Source organism: Rosa rugosa, chromosome 6, assembly GCF_958449725.1.
Source record: "Rosa rugosa chromosome 6, drRosRugo1.1, whole genome shotgun sequence".
In the NCBI taxonomy this organism is placed as follows: Eukaryota; Viridiplantae; Streptophyta; class Magnoliopsida; order Rosales; family Rosaceae; genus Rosa; species Rosa rugosa.
Genome location: NC_084825.1, coordinates 11,706,378 through 11,721,530, shown reverse-complemented (window position 1 = coordinate 11,721,530; position 15,153 = coordinate 11,706,378). Strand labels below are relative to the sequence as shown.

At 38.0% G+C, this 15,153-nt stretch overlaps 2 protein-coding genes and 1 pseudogene across 2 annotated transcripts; 2 read left to right on the top strand and 1 right to left on the bottom strand.

Annotated features, from left to right (window-relative positions):
- Window positions 1-1,833: 1,833 nt before the first annotated feature.
- LOC133714594 (phosphoribosylaminoimidazole-succinocarboxamide synthase, chloroplastic-like) lies at window positions 1,834-12,613 on the top strand. The gene is made up of 14 exons (XM_062140743.1): window positions 1,834-1,992; window positions 6,922-7,070; window positions 7,573-7,913; window positions 8,269-8,370; window positions 8,556-8,685; window positions 9,379-9,471; window positions 9,546-9,634; window positions 9,907-9,987; window positions 10,461-10,550; window positions 10,656-10,745; window positions 10,856-10,906; window positions 10,995-11,041; window positions 12,158-12,215; window positions 12,295-12,613. Exons 3-14 carry the CDS (start codon window positions 7,620-7,622, stop codon window positions 12,349-12,351), a joined length of 1,182 nt encoding a protein of 393 aa, XP_061996727.1. The 5' UTR covers window positions 1,834-1,992; window positions 6,922-7,070; window positions 7,573-7,619; the 3' UTR covers window positions 12,352-12,613.
- LOC133716225 (glutathione transferase GST 23-like) lies at window positions 12,579-13,818 on the top strand. The gene is made up of 3 exons (XM_062142943.1): window positions 12,579-12,620; window positions 12,882-13,217; window positions 13,298-13,818. The coding sequence occupies exons 1-3, from the start codon at window positions 12,579-12,581 to the stop codon at window positions 13,652-13,654; spliced, it is 735 nt and encodes a 244-aa protein (XP_061998927.1). The 3' UTR covers window positions 13,655-13,818.
- Window positions 13,819-13,966: 148 nt separating this feature from the next.
- LOC133714596 (pentatricopeptide repeat-containing protein At5g27460-like) overlaps window positions 13,967-15,153 on the bottom strand; it is a 51,966-nt pseudogene continuing 50,779 nt past the window's right edge.

Here is a 15,153-nt window from a genome sequence, read left to right as displayed (position 1 = left end):
ATAGGCTCTTATTGATAGTGAGTTGATTGAGTAGGAAGTTAGAACAGTTATAAATCAAGTTAGCATTGTTGCTAAGTGATAGTGATAGTGAACATCACTACTTGTATACTGTAAACCTCTTGATTCATATTGGATTATCTTTCTCGTGTTGGCTATGTTACAAGCCACGCAGTGAAGTTTCCTCAGTGGAGAGGTTTACGTTGCGTTAGCAAAATCTCGTGTTATCTTTGTTGTGCGTATTTGATTCTCAAAGCAGTTTCTTTACATATTTGTTCTATCTGGTCTTTTCACTTGGAAACTAGTCCACAGTTTCACAATTGGAGGAGTTGATGGCTTAGTGGTATTCTCAGTAATGGTCTTAGGTTCAGTAGAAGGCATAACATCCTCATCCTGCGAAACAGTAAACCTTGAACCCTTATTAGTATTTTTCTTTGCTCCCCCACCATCAATGGTCTTCTTTTTATTCCTGTAATTCATCAGCATCCATGGTCCCATGTCCTCCTTAATAATTGAAGGTTGAGCTTGAGAAGTGTCCATATCCTGTTGTGATTCCGAATTTCCCTTGGAGACTATAACCTGGTCAATAGTGTTGCTATCAGGTTCACTAGCTTGAGGATTAGCATTTGGCACAGCATGTATGGTTGGGCATTTATCCTTAGAGTGGCCAAAGCAACCACATTCAAAGCATATCATGGAAATTCCTTCATAAACAACATGGTAGGCAACATATTCCACTTCAACATAAGGGCGCAAGGGCTTACTAAGATCAACTTCAATACAAACTCGAGCAAATTTGCCCCTAGATTGGCCAATAGTAACCTGATCAACCTTAACAACATCTCCAAGAATTTTGCCAATTTTAGCAACAGTGTAATCCTTGAAATATTTAACAGGCAAACCACAAATTCTAACCCATAAAGCCATTTTTCCAATAAATTCATTCAAGGGGTCAAAATCAGGCCTCCATTTCCTAACAATCAAAGTCTGACCAGCTAGAATCCAAGGTCCTCCACACAACACACTATTCATATCTTCTTCTAGATTAAACTTAACAATGAAAAAGTCATTGGGAAAGTCAATGAGGTGCCAGCCCCCTTTGACTTGCCATTTTCTTCTTAACCCTTTCAACATGAAATCAAAGGTGTTTGTAGAATTCGGTCTACCCATAAGTTTAACAACTACATCACAACGCCAATCAAAGTCAAGCTTATTGTGTACCTTCTCAGAGAAAGAAACATTTTGACCATGCTTGCCTTGAGTGTAGCTGCAATCCTCATCAGTGAATTCGAACTCTTCCATCATCGTCTGCCTATATCGATCAACCGGGTTTTTCAACTTACTAGCATAGCTCGAATCAGATTGCGGAATCGGAATGGACTGAGTAGAAGAATCAATATCTTCCATGCGAAGAGCTTCAAGATCAGAGGAGATATCACCGCCCTTCTTAGTTCGTTTGCATTGCATCATCAGAGAAACGTTGCCTCCGCCGCTTCCCAGTGGAAGGGCGGAGAACACAAAAGCCGGTGTCGCCACCAATACCTTCAAGGAGCCGGAATTTGGGTCGGAGAAGGTGAAGTCAACGGGCCAGACGGTGTACGTACGAGTTGGGTAACGGCAAAAGGTTTTGGGGAAGGCGCGTTCAGGAAAAAAAGTTCCCCATAACTTGGTTTTTGGTTACAAGAAAACCCCATAACATACATGAAAACCCCATGCATTAACTTGTGCTTTGAGCTACAGTAGTTTCTTTCATGAGCGAAAAGACGATTTTGCCCTCAATTGAATTTGTTTTACGGCTGTGCCACTGAGCTATTTTTCCCTTTCTCTTCCTGGTGTTTTGCTCTCTCTGTTTTTCTTCCTAAACCGCCTCCTTCACTTCACTGCCTCCCTAAATCTCACAGGACTGGGAACCCGTCGTAATCAGGAAGAAGGCACCCAACGCCGCTTGCCGTGGCGCTGCCGCTGCCGCTGCCGAGATCGAAACCGTCGAGAAAGGTGGTCTATCTTCTTCCCCCCTCTTTCTTTTGTTTCTAGGTCTTGATTTATTGTTTTCCACTATTTCTGAAGCTAAAGTATGGATGAAATCCTGGAAATTATTATCTGAAAACACCTCAAATCAAACAAGAGGCCATCCAATTTCTCTCTCAAATCTTCTGCATATTTTATTGAACCCATTTATATTTATATTTTTAATTGTGCTTAGTATTTCTATGATTTTTGGTGTCCATAATTTGTGTTATCCATATATTTTTATAAGAAGTAGCAATGTGGTCTGTTTTTTCTATCTGGGTCCTTTTTTTTTTTTTTTGGTTACAACGAAGCCCAGAGGGCCTAAAGCAAAAAGAAACACTAGCCATGGAGGCTAACTTTCGATCTTCTGCTCCTCATAACTCCACAAATATCATCCATAAAAGCACTTGAAGCTTGAGGGGGGGGAGTACTGAAAATAACAATCCCAGGATCATGAGAGAGGCTGCTCTTAGCCATGACATCTGCTGTCATATTGCTTTCTCTAAAAATATGCTTAATCTTCACATCTTCAAAACCATTAAATAGAGACTTGCAGCTGTTCAGAATGCTTCCAAGAGGATGGGAACTATCACAGCCTTCAACAATGAGTTTGATGAGAATGGCAGAGTCAGATTCAATTTCAATCTTATTAACCTGTAAATCAGTAGCAAGTTTCAAGCCAGAAAGCAAGCCCCAAGCCTCAGCAGTAAGGACCTGTCCTTTACCAACATTAATCATAAAACCTGAAAGCCAATCACCATTATGGTCTCGTAGTACTCCACCAGCACCAATTTGTCCTGAGTGACCAGCTCTTGTGCCATCCACATTAAGTTTCACATAACCATCATCAGGCATGGTCCAAGAAAACATATTGAAACAATATTGATCCACCAAGTTAAGTTTAGCTTGAGCATGAGACCACTCAATCGTAGCATTCAGAATGATGTGAGAGGTATTATAGGGTCTATGAAAACCAACATCAAAAATATCCTTATTTCGCCATTTCCACAAATACCAACAAGTGAAGACAAAGATACTACACCACTGAATATTATTGGAGTAAATAACCTTACAGTGGAGATTTGCAGCAAGCCATCCAATCCAATCAAGGTTAAAAGTGTGTTTCACAGCAGTAGGCCAATTGAAAGTTCTCCAAACAGCCATGGCTTTCGGACAATCCCTGAAAAGATGAAGAAGAGTCTCGGGCATGAGGGCACAAGTATGACATTTATCATCACCAGAAAAGTTTCTTTTAACCCTTTGGACATTTGTGAGAATTTTCCCATGAACAACAGACCATAGAAAAATTTTCAGTTTGGGGGAGATATTAAGATACCAGATGAAGTTCCACTTGAAAAGATTGGGCTCAGACATATCAAAAAGGCTATTGTAGGCCGATTTAACAGTAAAGCGACCATTAGAAGTATATCCCCATATTTGAATATCAGGGCCACACCCCTCAAACCCAGGAGGAATGCTCAAGATCTGTTGAATAAATGTCTCAGGCAAACAAATTTGTAATTTATCAATGTCCCATCCATTGTTGTTCCAAAAGATACTTACAGTATCATCAATGTTAGCCAAATAACCAGGCAAAGCAACATCAATGAGAGGAAACGTACCCAGCCAATGATCAGTCCAAAACTTTACAGTCATGCCATCCCCAATTCTCCATATAAGACCTTGCCTTAGAAGAGAGGCTCCATGAGCAATGCTCCTCCACGTGCTTGAGCTCCCAGAGGGAGGAGAATAGTCAATACCAGTAATACTGACATTCGCTAGGTATTTATACTTATAAATGGAGCTCCAGAGACCATTGTCACCTTGAAAAATCCTCCAACTAGCCTTAGCCAACATGGCCTGGTTCATGTCTTCAGTTTTTTTAATGCCAAGTCCACCCAAACATTTAGGTCGGCAAACAACATCCCAATTTACAAGATGAACTCTCTTTCTGTTTTCAATATCACCCCATAGAAAATCTCTGTTTAATTTGTCAATGTTATGGCAAAGCTGCAGGGGGAGTTTGGCTGTTTGCATTGCATAAACAGGTATAGAGGAACAGACAGAATTAATTAAGGTTAATCTACCTGCCATGCTAAGGACATTGCTCTTCCAGCTAGCTAAGCGCCCTTGAACTTTATCAAATATACTTGTGTAGGTGTGCTTGTTTACCCTGCAGTGAACAAGAGGCATACCAAGATATTTTCCAAGATCATTTGTTAATGGAGAGCCACAAATAGAGCTGATACTATTAGCCAAATCACGATCAATGTTAGGAGAACAGTAAATAAGGGATTTCTCAAAGCTGACAGTTTGACCAGATAAAGAGCAAAATAAGTCCAAGCATCTCTTTAGAGTAGTAGCCTGTAGAGTAGAAGCTTCAGCAAAAAGAAGTAAATCATCAGCGAAAAATAAATGAGAGATCTTAGGGCCAGATTGAGAAGCTCTAACAGGCTTCCACATATTCGCATCAATGGCAGAATAAATAAGATGGGACAGCTTTTCCATACACAAGACAAAGATATAAGGGGATAATGGGTCACCCTGCCTGATTCCTCTCGAAGCACAGAAAGTCCGAGACAATTCACCATTAAAATTAACCTGAAAGCTTGTAGAAGTTACACAATGCATGATCAACTTAACAATGGAATGGGGTAATTGGGACTCATATAGGACCAGCTCAATAAAAGACCATTTGAGCCTATCATAAGCCTTCGACAAGTCAATTTTCCAAGCAAAGAAGCCCTTCACACCTTTTGAACCTTTAAACTTATGAAGAACTTCTTGAGCAATCATTACATTATCAGAAATATGTCTGTTTGGAACATAACTAACTTGATTAGGAGAGATCAGAGATTGCATAAGGGGTCTTATCCTGGCAACCAAAACTTTTGAAATAATCTTGTAAACAGTGGTGCATAAGCTAATAGGTCGAAATTGAGTCATATTCTCAGGGCTCACCATTTTAGGCACAAGTGTTATGAGTGTGTGGTTCAGGCCACTAGGGATGATTCCAGTACGAAAAGCAGTATGCACAATATCAAAAATTTCAGATTTATAAAGGTACCAGTGCTTTTGAAAGAAAACTGCAGGGAAACCATCATGGCCAGGGGCTTTCAAACCTCCAATAGAAAATAAGGCAGATTTAACTTCATCCATGGATATCTCAGCAGCAGTTGAGTTAAGCATCTCAGTTTCAATGCAAGGAAAGAGAAGAGGAATATTAAATCTCGTATCAATAACCTCATTGACAGAAAAAAGCTTCTCAAAAAACTGAACAGCAATTTCTTTCATCAGAGCAGGATCAGAGACCCAAGTTCCAGTATCATCCATTAATCTCTCAATTTTATTTTTCCTTCTTCGAATAATAGTGGTCAGGTGGAAGAACCTAGTGTTTCTATCACCATCCTTTAACCACTTGTCCCTAGATTTTTGTTTCCAAAATAAAGCTTCTTGGTCACGAATCGACTCGTACTCCTTTATTAACTTAGCCTCCAAATCAATGAGAAAAGGATTCACAAATCTATCGCAACACTTTTGAATCCCACCAATTCTAGCCAAAAGCTCTTTCTTTTTTCTAAAGATATTACCAAACACATTGGAATTCCAAGTCTTAAGAGCATAAGATAACTGAGAGAGTTTAGAGCAGAACTCACCTGAAGCATCTTTCCAAGTCGAGGACATAAATTGATAGAAATCTTGATGAGAGAGCCACATCGCCTGGAACCTAAAGGGTTCTATCTGGGTCCTTTTGATCTAGGTTTTAAGGGCATCTTTTTTGGGTTTTAGGCATCTGGGTATTCACCTCCAAGTTAAAGTTGGAATCTTTATTGGGATTACAGTAGCTTTGTTTAGGATTTTGAATTGAAATGGCTCGGTTGGTTCTGCCATGCAAGAGTGAGGACCAGTCTTCTGGATTTGATCTCATCTGCTCCTGTGATTACCCAGGAATAATCTATTAAAGGGTTGCAAGTCTGCTTCTTTTTCTTCTCTTGAGATTTATTTACTTTCAGTCTGTGAAAGTAAATATATGTGATTATTATTCTCTGTCTGAGTGAAAGGCTTAACTTATAAGCAGTGCCAGTATTGTGTTTGAGATGCTCAAGTGAACTCTCAAATAAGACTGGAGCATAGGACCTACCTAGATTCAGAAGAGCCTCTTCACCCAACTAAACCTACCCTTAATAGACTAAGGGCCTCCCTTTACCCAGCAATGATCCTATCTCTAAATCCCCATTATTAAAGTTCATTTTATCTTTTATTTTCCAGTTTGTATTCTTGATTAAAGAAAGTAATCTGTTCTTCTGCTTAAAAAAAAAAAAAAAAAAACCCAGCTTTTAGATGAATTTATTTGAAAACAGGGGTCAACTAATCATCAGCTTGATGGAAAAAAGAGTTCACCAGTAAGCATGACAATATTGAAATGAAAAGCATACTATCACTGTCATGACCAAATGCATTCTCAACACTTGATGCAGTCTTCAATCCTGATATTTATGTAAACAATATGATTATAGAAATAACATTAAACTTGCATTTCAGAGTGGCGGAGCTTTGCTTCATGTTCCAGGGACCATAAGATAAATTAAAATCAGTTTTGCTTTTAGTGTGGTATGCTTTCAGTTTTAAAGGTCTATTAAGAAGAAAAGAAAAACTAAAAGAATTATTATTACTATTACTATTACTATTTGGGTCACTTTAAAACTTTTGTACATTCAATTCAATCTAGGAATCTGTTAAAGGGTTGCAAGTTGTGTCACTCTGTTGTGACTATTTCAGTCACCAACAACAAAAGCCCACCTCCAAACTCACCCTCTCCTTACAAGACAGCAAGAGTAGTAGAGGAAGTAAACTGCTTGAAGGTGGTTGTAGGTCATGTGCTATCTTTCTAATTATTCTCGCATCTTTTTGCAGTTTTTGTGCCCGTGAGGCATAAGCTCCTTCACTGGTTGCTGCTTCGGATTGTGAGAGAGAATAATTACTCTGCTTCGGATGGTTTAGAGTTTTTTCTCAAGGAATGAGCTTTTCCTCTGTAAAGGGTCTGATTCTCAATTTCTAATAATGTAAGTAATTTGAATATCTATGTATTTTTGAATGAACCCTGCATTACATGTAAGCAACCTTCATTCCTATTTCAGTAGAATGAAGTCATAATTTAATGGTTATAAGTTGTCCACAACAACAAATTCCGCGGCAAAGCGCGGGCAACCTTTCCAGTTATGTTTGGTTATAAACTTATAATCTGGTGACTTACTAATGTATATATGAAATTTGTATAATGGAATGTGTCTATATAATATATCTATATATATATATTTGTGTTTTTAGTGAAATGTGCATTTATAAAAGTTCGCAAAATTTTTAAGTACTTAAAATTAGCCCACCCCATTTTCTGATCCTGTTCCACCACTGGATATATGGATGAGGCATCGTTGCGTATATTATATAGTACAGGTATAACCTGAAACAGATATATATGTACCCATCTTTCTTTGGTTGTCTCTGTTTCTATCAAATACATAGTGTTTCAAATTTTGAATTCTAACTGTATTCTTTGGTTACTAGTTCATCATTACTCGCGAGTATAGTTTTCAGTGAAACTCCAAAACCAAATGGCGGCTCAGTATACCCGAACCTTAAACCCTCCCAAAACCCTCATCCCCAAGCTCCCAAATCTCAACCCCTCTTTGTCCTCCTTCAAAACCCCAAAACCCAAATCCAAAAGCTTCCCAACACTCTCTGTCTCGGCCATGGTGGCCCAAAATCAACCGCCTCTGGATGCTCTGCTCAACAGTGCTCGCAAACAAGAGGTGCTTGGCGCCATTGGGACTTCCTTGTCTAATTGTCTTTCTGAAACCAACCTCCACCTCACAGTTCCTGGCCTGAAATCCAAAACCAGAGGCAAGGTATATATCAAAAGCATTCTTTTTTTGCTTCATTTTGTTAATTGTTGTTATGTTTTTCGATGCATATAGTTAATTGGGCTCAATAAACAATTTGGGTTTTATCTAGTTTGAGCAAAAGTTTTCAGTGATTATTTGTTTTTTTCTTCTCCCTTTTTGGGGTTTGGGGGGTGTTGTAGTTTTCTTTGAGCAATCCATTTGTGGGTTTGTAAGTCTCTTTATTTAGGGAAAGACTCTTACTTTTGTGTTTTCCAGGTTATAGATGTTGCTTTCCTTGATCACATTGCTGTCTTTGGTGGTTATGAATTTGTAATGCATTAGTTAATTAGAGAAAGACTCTTAATTCTCTGTTTTCCAGGTTAGGGATGTTTACGACAGTGGGGATTATCTAGTTATGGTCACCACGGATCGGCAGAGTGCATTTGATAGAATTCTTGCTTCCATTCCCTTTAAAGGCCAGGTCAGTTTCCAGCTACCATCCCAAAGAAATGAATTGATGTCAGTTCTCTTTATTGGATATAGTGTAATTTAGTATGAAAAAAGAACAAAGAATGGTCAGAAAACCTGCTTTAATTAATATACTCACTACATCTGTGATAGATTATTAGTAACGATATTTGAAATTATTTGGTTCTGTCTTTTTAGGTCCTTAATGAAACAAGTTCATGGTGGTTTGACAAAACTCAACATATAACGTCAAATGCTGTTGTATCGGTTCCAGATGAAAATGTAACAATTGCGAAGAAATGTTCTGTTTTTCCGGTGGAGTTTGTGGGTATGTTTTTATTATCATAATATGTTGCAAGTAAAATTGTGAGTACAGGAAGATGCTAATAACTTTTAGTAAAAGCAATAGTATGTATTAAAGATGTTTCATAATCAATGCAGTTGAATTGTTGGTATTTTTTCTTATTGTCCTGGAATACTTGTGCTTGCCATTCTGAGTATAAGAATAAGATTATGGTTTTAAATTTCTGTGAAAAGGAAATTATTTTCCCACGTATGTCTTAGTTTTGAAGTTTCGTGTTCGAAGCTTCCATCTTACCTATAGAATATTTGTTTTGTAGTATTCAATTGTTACGTGCAATAGTCAATTTGTTTATAAGAAAATTAGCTAAATTATGTGTACATACCTTGTACATTGCGAAGATAACAAAACCAGATAAGAATACAAGTGCAAGTTTTGGCAGGAAACAACTGTAAAGAGACTATTAGAGTGGTAGTTCAGGGTTGTTGCAAACAAATCGTGAAGAGATCTTATATTAAACCACATATTTCAGATAGCCATGAAAATCCCATTATAGGCTTATTGCATAATGTCAGTGGATATTGATTGTTATTGAATCGACATTGTGCATAGTATGATATCCATGTCAGAGGTTTTGGCTTATTCGAAGATGAGGGTACTTGCAGTCTTTATACATTCATTACTCTCTAAGTCTTCATAATGATTGCTTCTAATTTGTAGTCAGAGGTTTTGTGACTGGAAGTACTGATACATCATTATGGACGGTCTACAGAAGTGGCGTTCGAAATTACTGTGGCAATGTACTTCCAGACGGTGCGCTTTGTAATCAATGTCTTGTTATCTTTCTACTCCTAAAATTTTTATCTGATGGTCTATTGATGTTATAGGCTTGGTAAAAAGCCAAAAGCTTCCTGCAAATATACTCACACCAACAACTAAGGCTGCAGATCATGATGTTCCTGTTACTCCAGATGAGGTTGGTCTCTTTGATATTTTTTTTGTTCACTTAAAAGAAGAAAGGGAAGGAGAAGAGAGATGCTTGTTAGGTTAGGGCCATTAGGCTGACAAGCTTGTTAGTGAAGGATGTTAAGCCAAGTCAAAATGGGAGAGCAGTTCATTTTGGAGATGAAACCAAGTTAGCAAGGAGTCTTAGATTTTCTATCCAATTGGGAAATATGACATGTGTTATGTTTTTCTCTCCCCCATATAGTCAGATTACTTAATATGTGTGGTGCAATTTTCTTGCAGATAATTGAACGTGGACTGATGAGTCGAGCTGATTATGATGAAGTAAGTCGGAAAGCATTAAGCTTGTTTGAGTATGGACAGGTAATTTGCTCTTCTTGGTATCTTCCTAAGTTATGGACCTCTGCAGATGTAGTTATCTGAAAACACAATGGGATCGTATAGATTTGCTATGTAGTGCAAAACATGGAATAGAAGGGCAATTAGGACAAGTTGGAAGATGAAGCATGAACATCATATCTTTTGATTAGTTTCTACAGCTTTTGTTTCATTTTTTTTTTTGTTTATTTTCCTTAGAAGTATGTCATATGATTTGATATTGGACCTTAATTTATGCACTGCTTAGTTTATACCTAGACACGTGGACTAAGCTTTTTTGGCTTTGTGGTGTAATTTTGCTATAGGTCATATACGATCAAAGTTGAATAATAATATTGGCTGAGTTAATCACACATATGTAGGGCACTATCATAGTTGAATTTATATTGATCTATCAGCTTCTTATCTGAATTATCTCAGCCAAGGTAACCAATTCTATCATTTCTCTAATGGTGCAGCGTGTGGCTTTGGAGCATGGGTTGATATTGGTAGACACAAAGTATGAATTTGGAAAGGGACAGGATGGTTCCATACATTTGATTGATGAGGTACATTGTCATGTGTAAAGTAATTATCATTCCTCCATACTCACGATTCACATTTCAGTTTAATAATGATATTGGAGGTGACTTTGGTTTTTCTTGCTATTCTAGGTGCATACACCTGATTCAAGCAGATATTGGATTGCACATACTTATGAGGAACATTTTCAGAATGGTCTTGAACCTGAGAATGTTGATAAGGTATGTACTGTATTTCATACTATCACGTATGATGTGTTGTTTTGCACTTGTGGTCTTTTAAAAGGTTTTCTTTATCAGCTTATTGCTGACATTTAAACTTTCATTCTAAGGAGTTCTTGAGGTTGTGGTTTAAAGATCATTGCAATCCATATGAAGATGAGGTGAGTGACATAAAATCCAATCATATTTTCTATTTCTGTTTGAGAATGTATAAAAATCAAATCTGACTCTGATTATACAAAAATTTAGGTCCTCCCTGATGCCCCTGAAGAACTTGTTCGTGAACTATCTTGGCGGTATGTCACTTGACTATTGTGCCTTGCCATTATTTTGACTGTATAATAATTTCTTCTACATACTTTATTGTGGTTGAGTTTTGATGATCCATTGCTTTTCCTTAAATTAACTCTGATCTGATTATGATTGCAATTGCGATTGCTATGTTGACGTTTACTTGTCATGTAGCCATGTCGGTCAACACCAAGCATAGAAAATGATTTGCCCATCAAAGTATATACACTAAATTTAATAGCTTTTTGGTCCTATAGGTTCATTTAAGCATACCGCAGATTTTCATCATATTGTATAAAATCAATAAATTTTCCTTTCTTTTTGTTAATAATAACCAAAGGGTTTTGTTAATGTTTCTTTCAACAAGATCATGCCAAACAACTAAACATTATTGTTGATATCTTTTCCGCAGTTGCAACGATATGCTGAGTAGTATAGTGAATCTGTTATTAGGTACAAAGTGACAACGCGTGTCATAGGTGATTAGAATCAAAACTCGTCCTTAGCTGATAGAAAACTCCTGATTGACTTGTTAGAAGCTGTACTTGATAATCCAATTTTTTAATGGAAAACCAACTGAATTGTAAGATATAATGCCTACCAGCACGGTTTTCCGCATCTTGTATGAGGAGTTTGTTAGGTCATCCTTTCCAAATAAATCATATCAAGGGATACACTGAAGTACTCATGCTTGATATGTTGTTTACCTTTCTGTTCATCTGCCAACACTGTGGCCTTAAGAAAGTTTCACAGGCATGTCAGTCTTCTCTTTCACTGGTTGTGCATGTCTTCCATTACAATGTCAGATCTTTTGGTCAAGGTCGATTATCATGATTCTGGTTGTCTATAGGAAGTCTATTTTTTCTAAAATGTATAGGAAGTCTATTTAAACTTCAGGGAATGCTCATTAAGACTCGTTTTTTATTTGCTGAATTCTTCTTTAGCCCAATAAATTACTGGAACTATTCTTGTTATCCTCTCTCCCTGCTTCCCCTCTAATGTGTAACTGAGCTACTGTTCTGATCAACACCGTACAAGTGTGTGCAAGTTTTTATATTTTATATCTGCCGGTATATGTTTTAGTTACTCATGTAATGCATTGTTGTTTCTTACAATTGCAGATATATTTTCTTGTATGAGACAATTACAAAATCAAAATTCAAGATGCCTTCAACAGAGGTAAAGACCTTGTTTTGATTGATATTCTATTTTTGTGATACAAAATAATAGTGACATAATCCGGCCTTCTTCCATTCAGGAGCCAATACATGATCGAATATCTCGCAATGTGGCACAAGCACTGTCATCTCTGTAACTTCATAGTATGGAGAACAAGAGAGCACAAGGGTTTTAGAGGAACTACCTCATACCCCCCAAACCCCGAAAGAAATAAAAAAGTACTAGAAATGTGGGGCATTTATTCTTGGGATGCATTTGTGCTTTCGTGTGTAGTTCATGGAAATTACCCGTGTATTATTATCTTGATCATATTCTCTTTTGAGGACATTAGTTGTTTAATTAGATTGGAAGTTTGAAAAGTATATGGAAGAAGCTAGAAGAGAAAAGTCTACAAGGTCTATGAAGGTTTCCAAGTTCAAAAAGGAAAAGCAAAAAAGGTAATAGGCTGGAAGAATGCCACCGTAGATTGATTGGCTTCAGTTAACATCAAGATTCTTCCTCCCGTTAAACATTTTGACTGCCTGGTCATTTTTCATCCAAGATAAAGACGTGAAGCAGCCATGAAATAATACAAAAACCAATCCCTCTGGAATCTAGTCTTCGATTTTTTGACATCAGCAACATTACCCCTAAACTAAGATGTGTATTAGATAGCCTTGTGTTCAGGATTATGATCAACAAAGACTAATCTTGTCTGGAGATGCAGTGAAGTTGCTGGGTTGCTGGGCAAGTCCTGCCCTAAGAGTCACATGGACTTTGAAGCTGAAGGAGATCGAGTACGAGTATGTTGAAGAGGACCTCCCAAACAAAAGTTCCCAGCTCTTGAAGTATAACCCTGTTCACAAAAAGATACCAGTTCTTGTGCATGGTGGTCAGCCTTTAGCAGAGTCGCTGGTTATACTTGAATACCTTGACCAGACTTGGAAGCAAAATCCAATCCTGCCAGAAGATCCCTATGAAAGAGCTCAGGTGCGCTTCTGGTCCAGATTTGCTGACGATAAGGTAATAGAACAAGCTAAATTGTAATACCATTACAACTATACTTTATGGACTATACTAACAATTGTCATTCTTCATTTCAGTGTGTGCCAGCGATGATGACTGCATTCACAAAGATAGGGGAAGAGAAAGAGAAAGCTGCAAAAGAAGCTAGAGAGAATCTCAAGATTCTGGGAAGTGGACTTGGGGAAAAGCAATTCTTTGGAGGTGAAAGCACAGGCTTTGTGGACATAGCTGCTGGGTGGATTGGAATATGGGCTAGAATGGTCGAGGATATTGCAGAAGTAAATCTAATTGATACCAAGATGATGCCTCTGCTTGACGCTTGGTTCAGAAGATTTCTTGAGGTTTCAATTATTAAAGAATGCCTGCCACCTCAAGATAAACTGCTGGAGCACATGAAAGGCTTTCACAAGATGTTGACTGGAGGATCAAATTGAAGATTTTGCCACCATTTCTGCCTGGTTTCTGCATATAATTATCCTTGGATTTAGCATGTGTACCATTCATCTATAAAGAATAACGTGAGCTCAGCACAGTTCTTGATATACCAAAGATTCACAAGAGCAGGATTTGATGAAATAAATGCAGACAATTTTAGTTCCTTCTTACAATCCACAGAGAGGCCCTGCATCTGCTTATTTCTGTTCAAATAAGAAAACTGGAGAAACGTTTTAACCAATCTTACCCTCTGCTTTAACAAAAGCAAATACATGAATCAATACCCATGGATGTGTCACACAAGCAATTATGCTTTTCATGTTCCAACATTAAGCAATCTACAATTTTTATGAATGATTCCACTTTCCTTCGAGTCTTTGGTCCACATACAAACAATCGGAGGGGTAAACTGTTCCCTTTGAGATAACTACCATGAAGTAGGATTATAATTATTATACGCAGACATTGAGAGCGGGGACAAGAGCAGAAGTCTCATCATCCATCTTAATTCTGTCCTTCTCCATCATCTTGAGGATGTGAGAAGCTGGCCTCTGAGCAGAATGGTGCATTCTTAGCAATGATTTGTATAATGGCAAACTTGCAAAACCCAAGTTATGGATTACTCATATATACCAATATCCTCAAATTTTCCTTGCCCTTCAAATAATCAGCAAAGGCCATAACAGTATCATCTGATGGCCTCCAATGACAGTGCAACATTGCAAATCCTTGTTTCATTGCTTCAACTGCTTCATCCATGTTTTGGTTTTTCAGCCTTCCTTCCATAAGAATCTCCCATGTCTTATAATTTGGGCAACCGCCTCTATCCAATGTGTGCTGATGTAATGACTCGGCTTTTTCCACCATCCCATTCCGCATGTATGCACCTAGAAGGACACTGGAGACTCGAACATCATACCTAAAGCAAACTGACTCCCATTCCCTAAAAATCCCCTCGGCTTCTATAATATCACCTAGCTTAACCAAGCACAATAATATATGCATGTAGTTGGTACTTGGAATTCTCCCAGCTACTCTCTTACTAGCTCTCCAAAGTCGTAGAACATCCTAGTTACTCTCTAACGACGTACACAGTGCAATGAGGAAGAAATAACCAAGGCGATTTCTATTAGACAGCTTCTCTTCAGCATTTCTTAAGGCCAACTTGGCTTTGTCAATAAGGCCTGCTTTCATATAAATACCAGCCAAAGTAGACAACGTGCTCCATCCAACCTGAACATTCTCATCACTCACCATTTCTCTATAAACCATCTCAACCGAAGCAACCCCAGATAGCTCTGCACACGCATTCATACAAAGATTATACGAAAGACCAGTCAGAGGTATCTTGTTACTCCGCATTTGCTTTATAACAAGCGGTACCTTCCCAAACTGCGCCGTGGCCGTATACAACTTCATCATCTCATTATACAAATGAGGGCTCACTACCAGCCCCATCCCGGCCACCAAGCTTCTGCACCGGAACGAGACCACTATG

Bases quoted from the DNA above. Each gene is read 5' to 3' on its own strand.
- LOC133716225 (XM_062142943.1), top strand. From the start codon at position 12,579: ATGGAAGAAGCTAGAAGAGAAAAGTCTACAAGGTCTATGAAG. The intron at 12,621-12,881 runs GTTTCCAAGTTC...CCTTGTGTTCAG, and splicing joins AGTCTACAAGGTCTATGAAG to GATTATGATCAACAAAGACT. The intron at 13,218-13,297 runs GTAATAGAACAA...TCTTCATTTCAG, and splicing joins CCAGATTTGCTGACGATAAG to TGTGTGCCAGCGATGATGAC.
- LOC133714594 (XM_062140743.1), top strand. From the start codon at position 7,620: ATGGCGGCTCAGTATACCCGAACCTTAAACCCTCCCAAAACCCTCATC. The intron at 9,635-9,906 runs GTTGGTCTCTTT...ATTTTCTTGCAG, and splicing joins TTCCTGTTACTCCAGATGAG to ATAATTGAACGTGGACTGAT. The intron at 11,042-12,157 runs GTATGTCACTTG...TTACAATTGCAG, and splicing joins GTTCGTGAACTATCTTGGCG to ATATATTTTCTTGTATGAGA.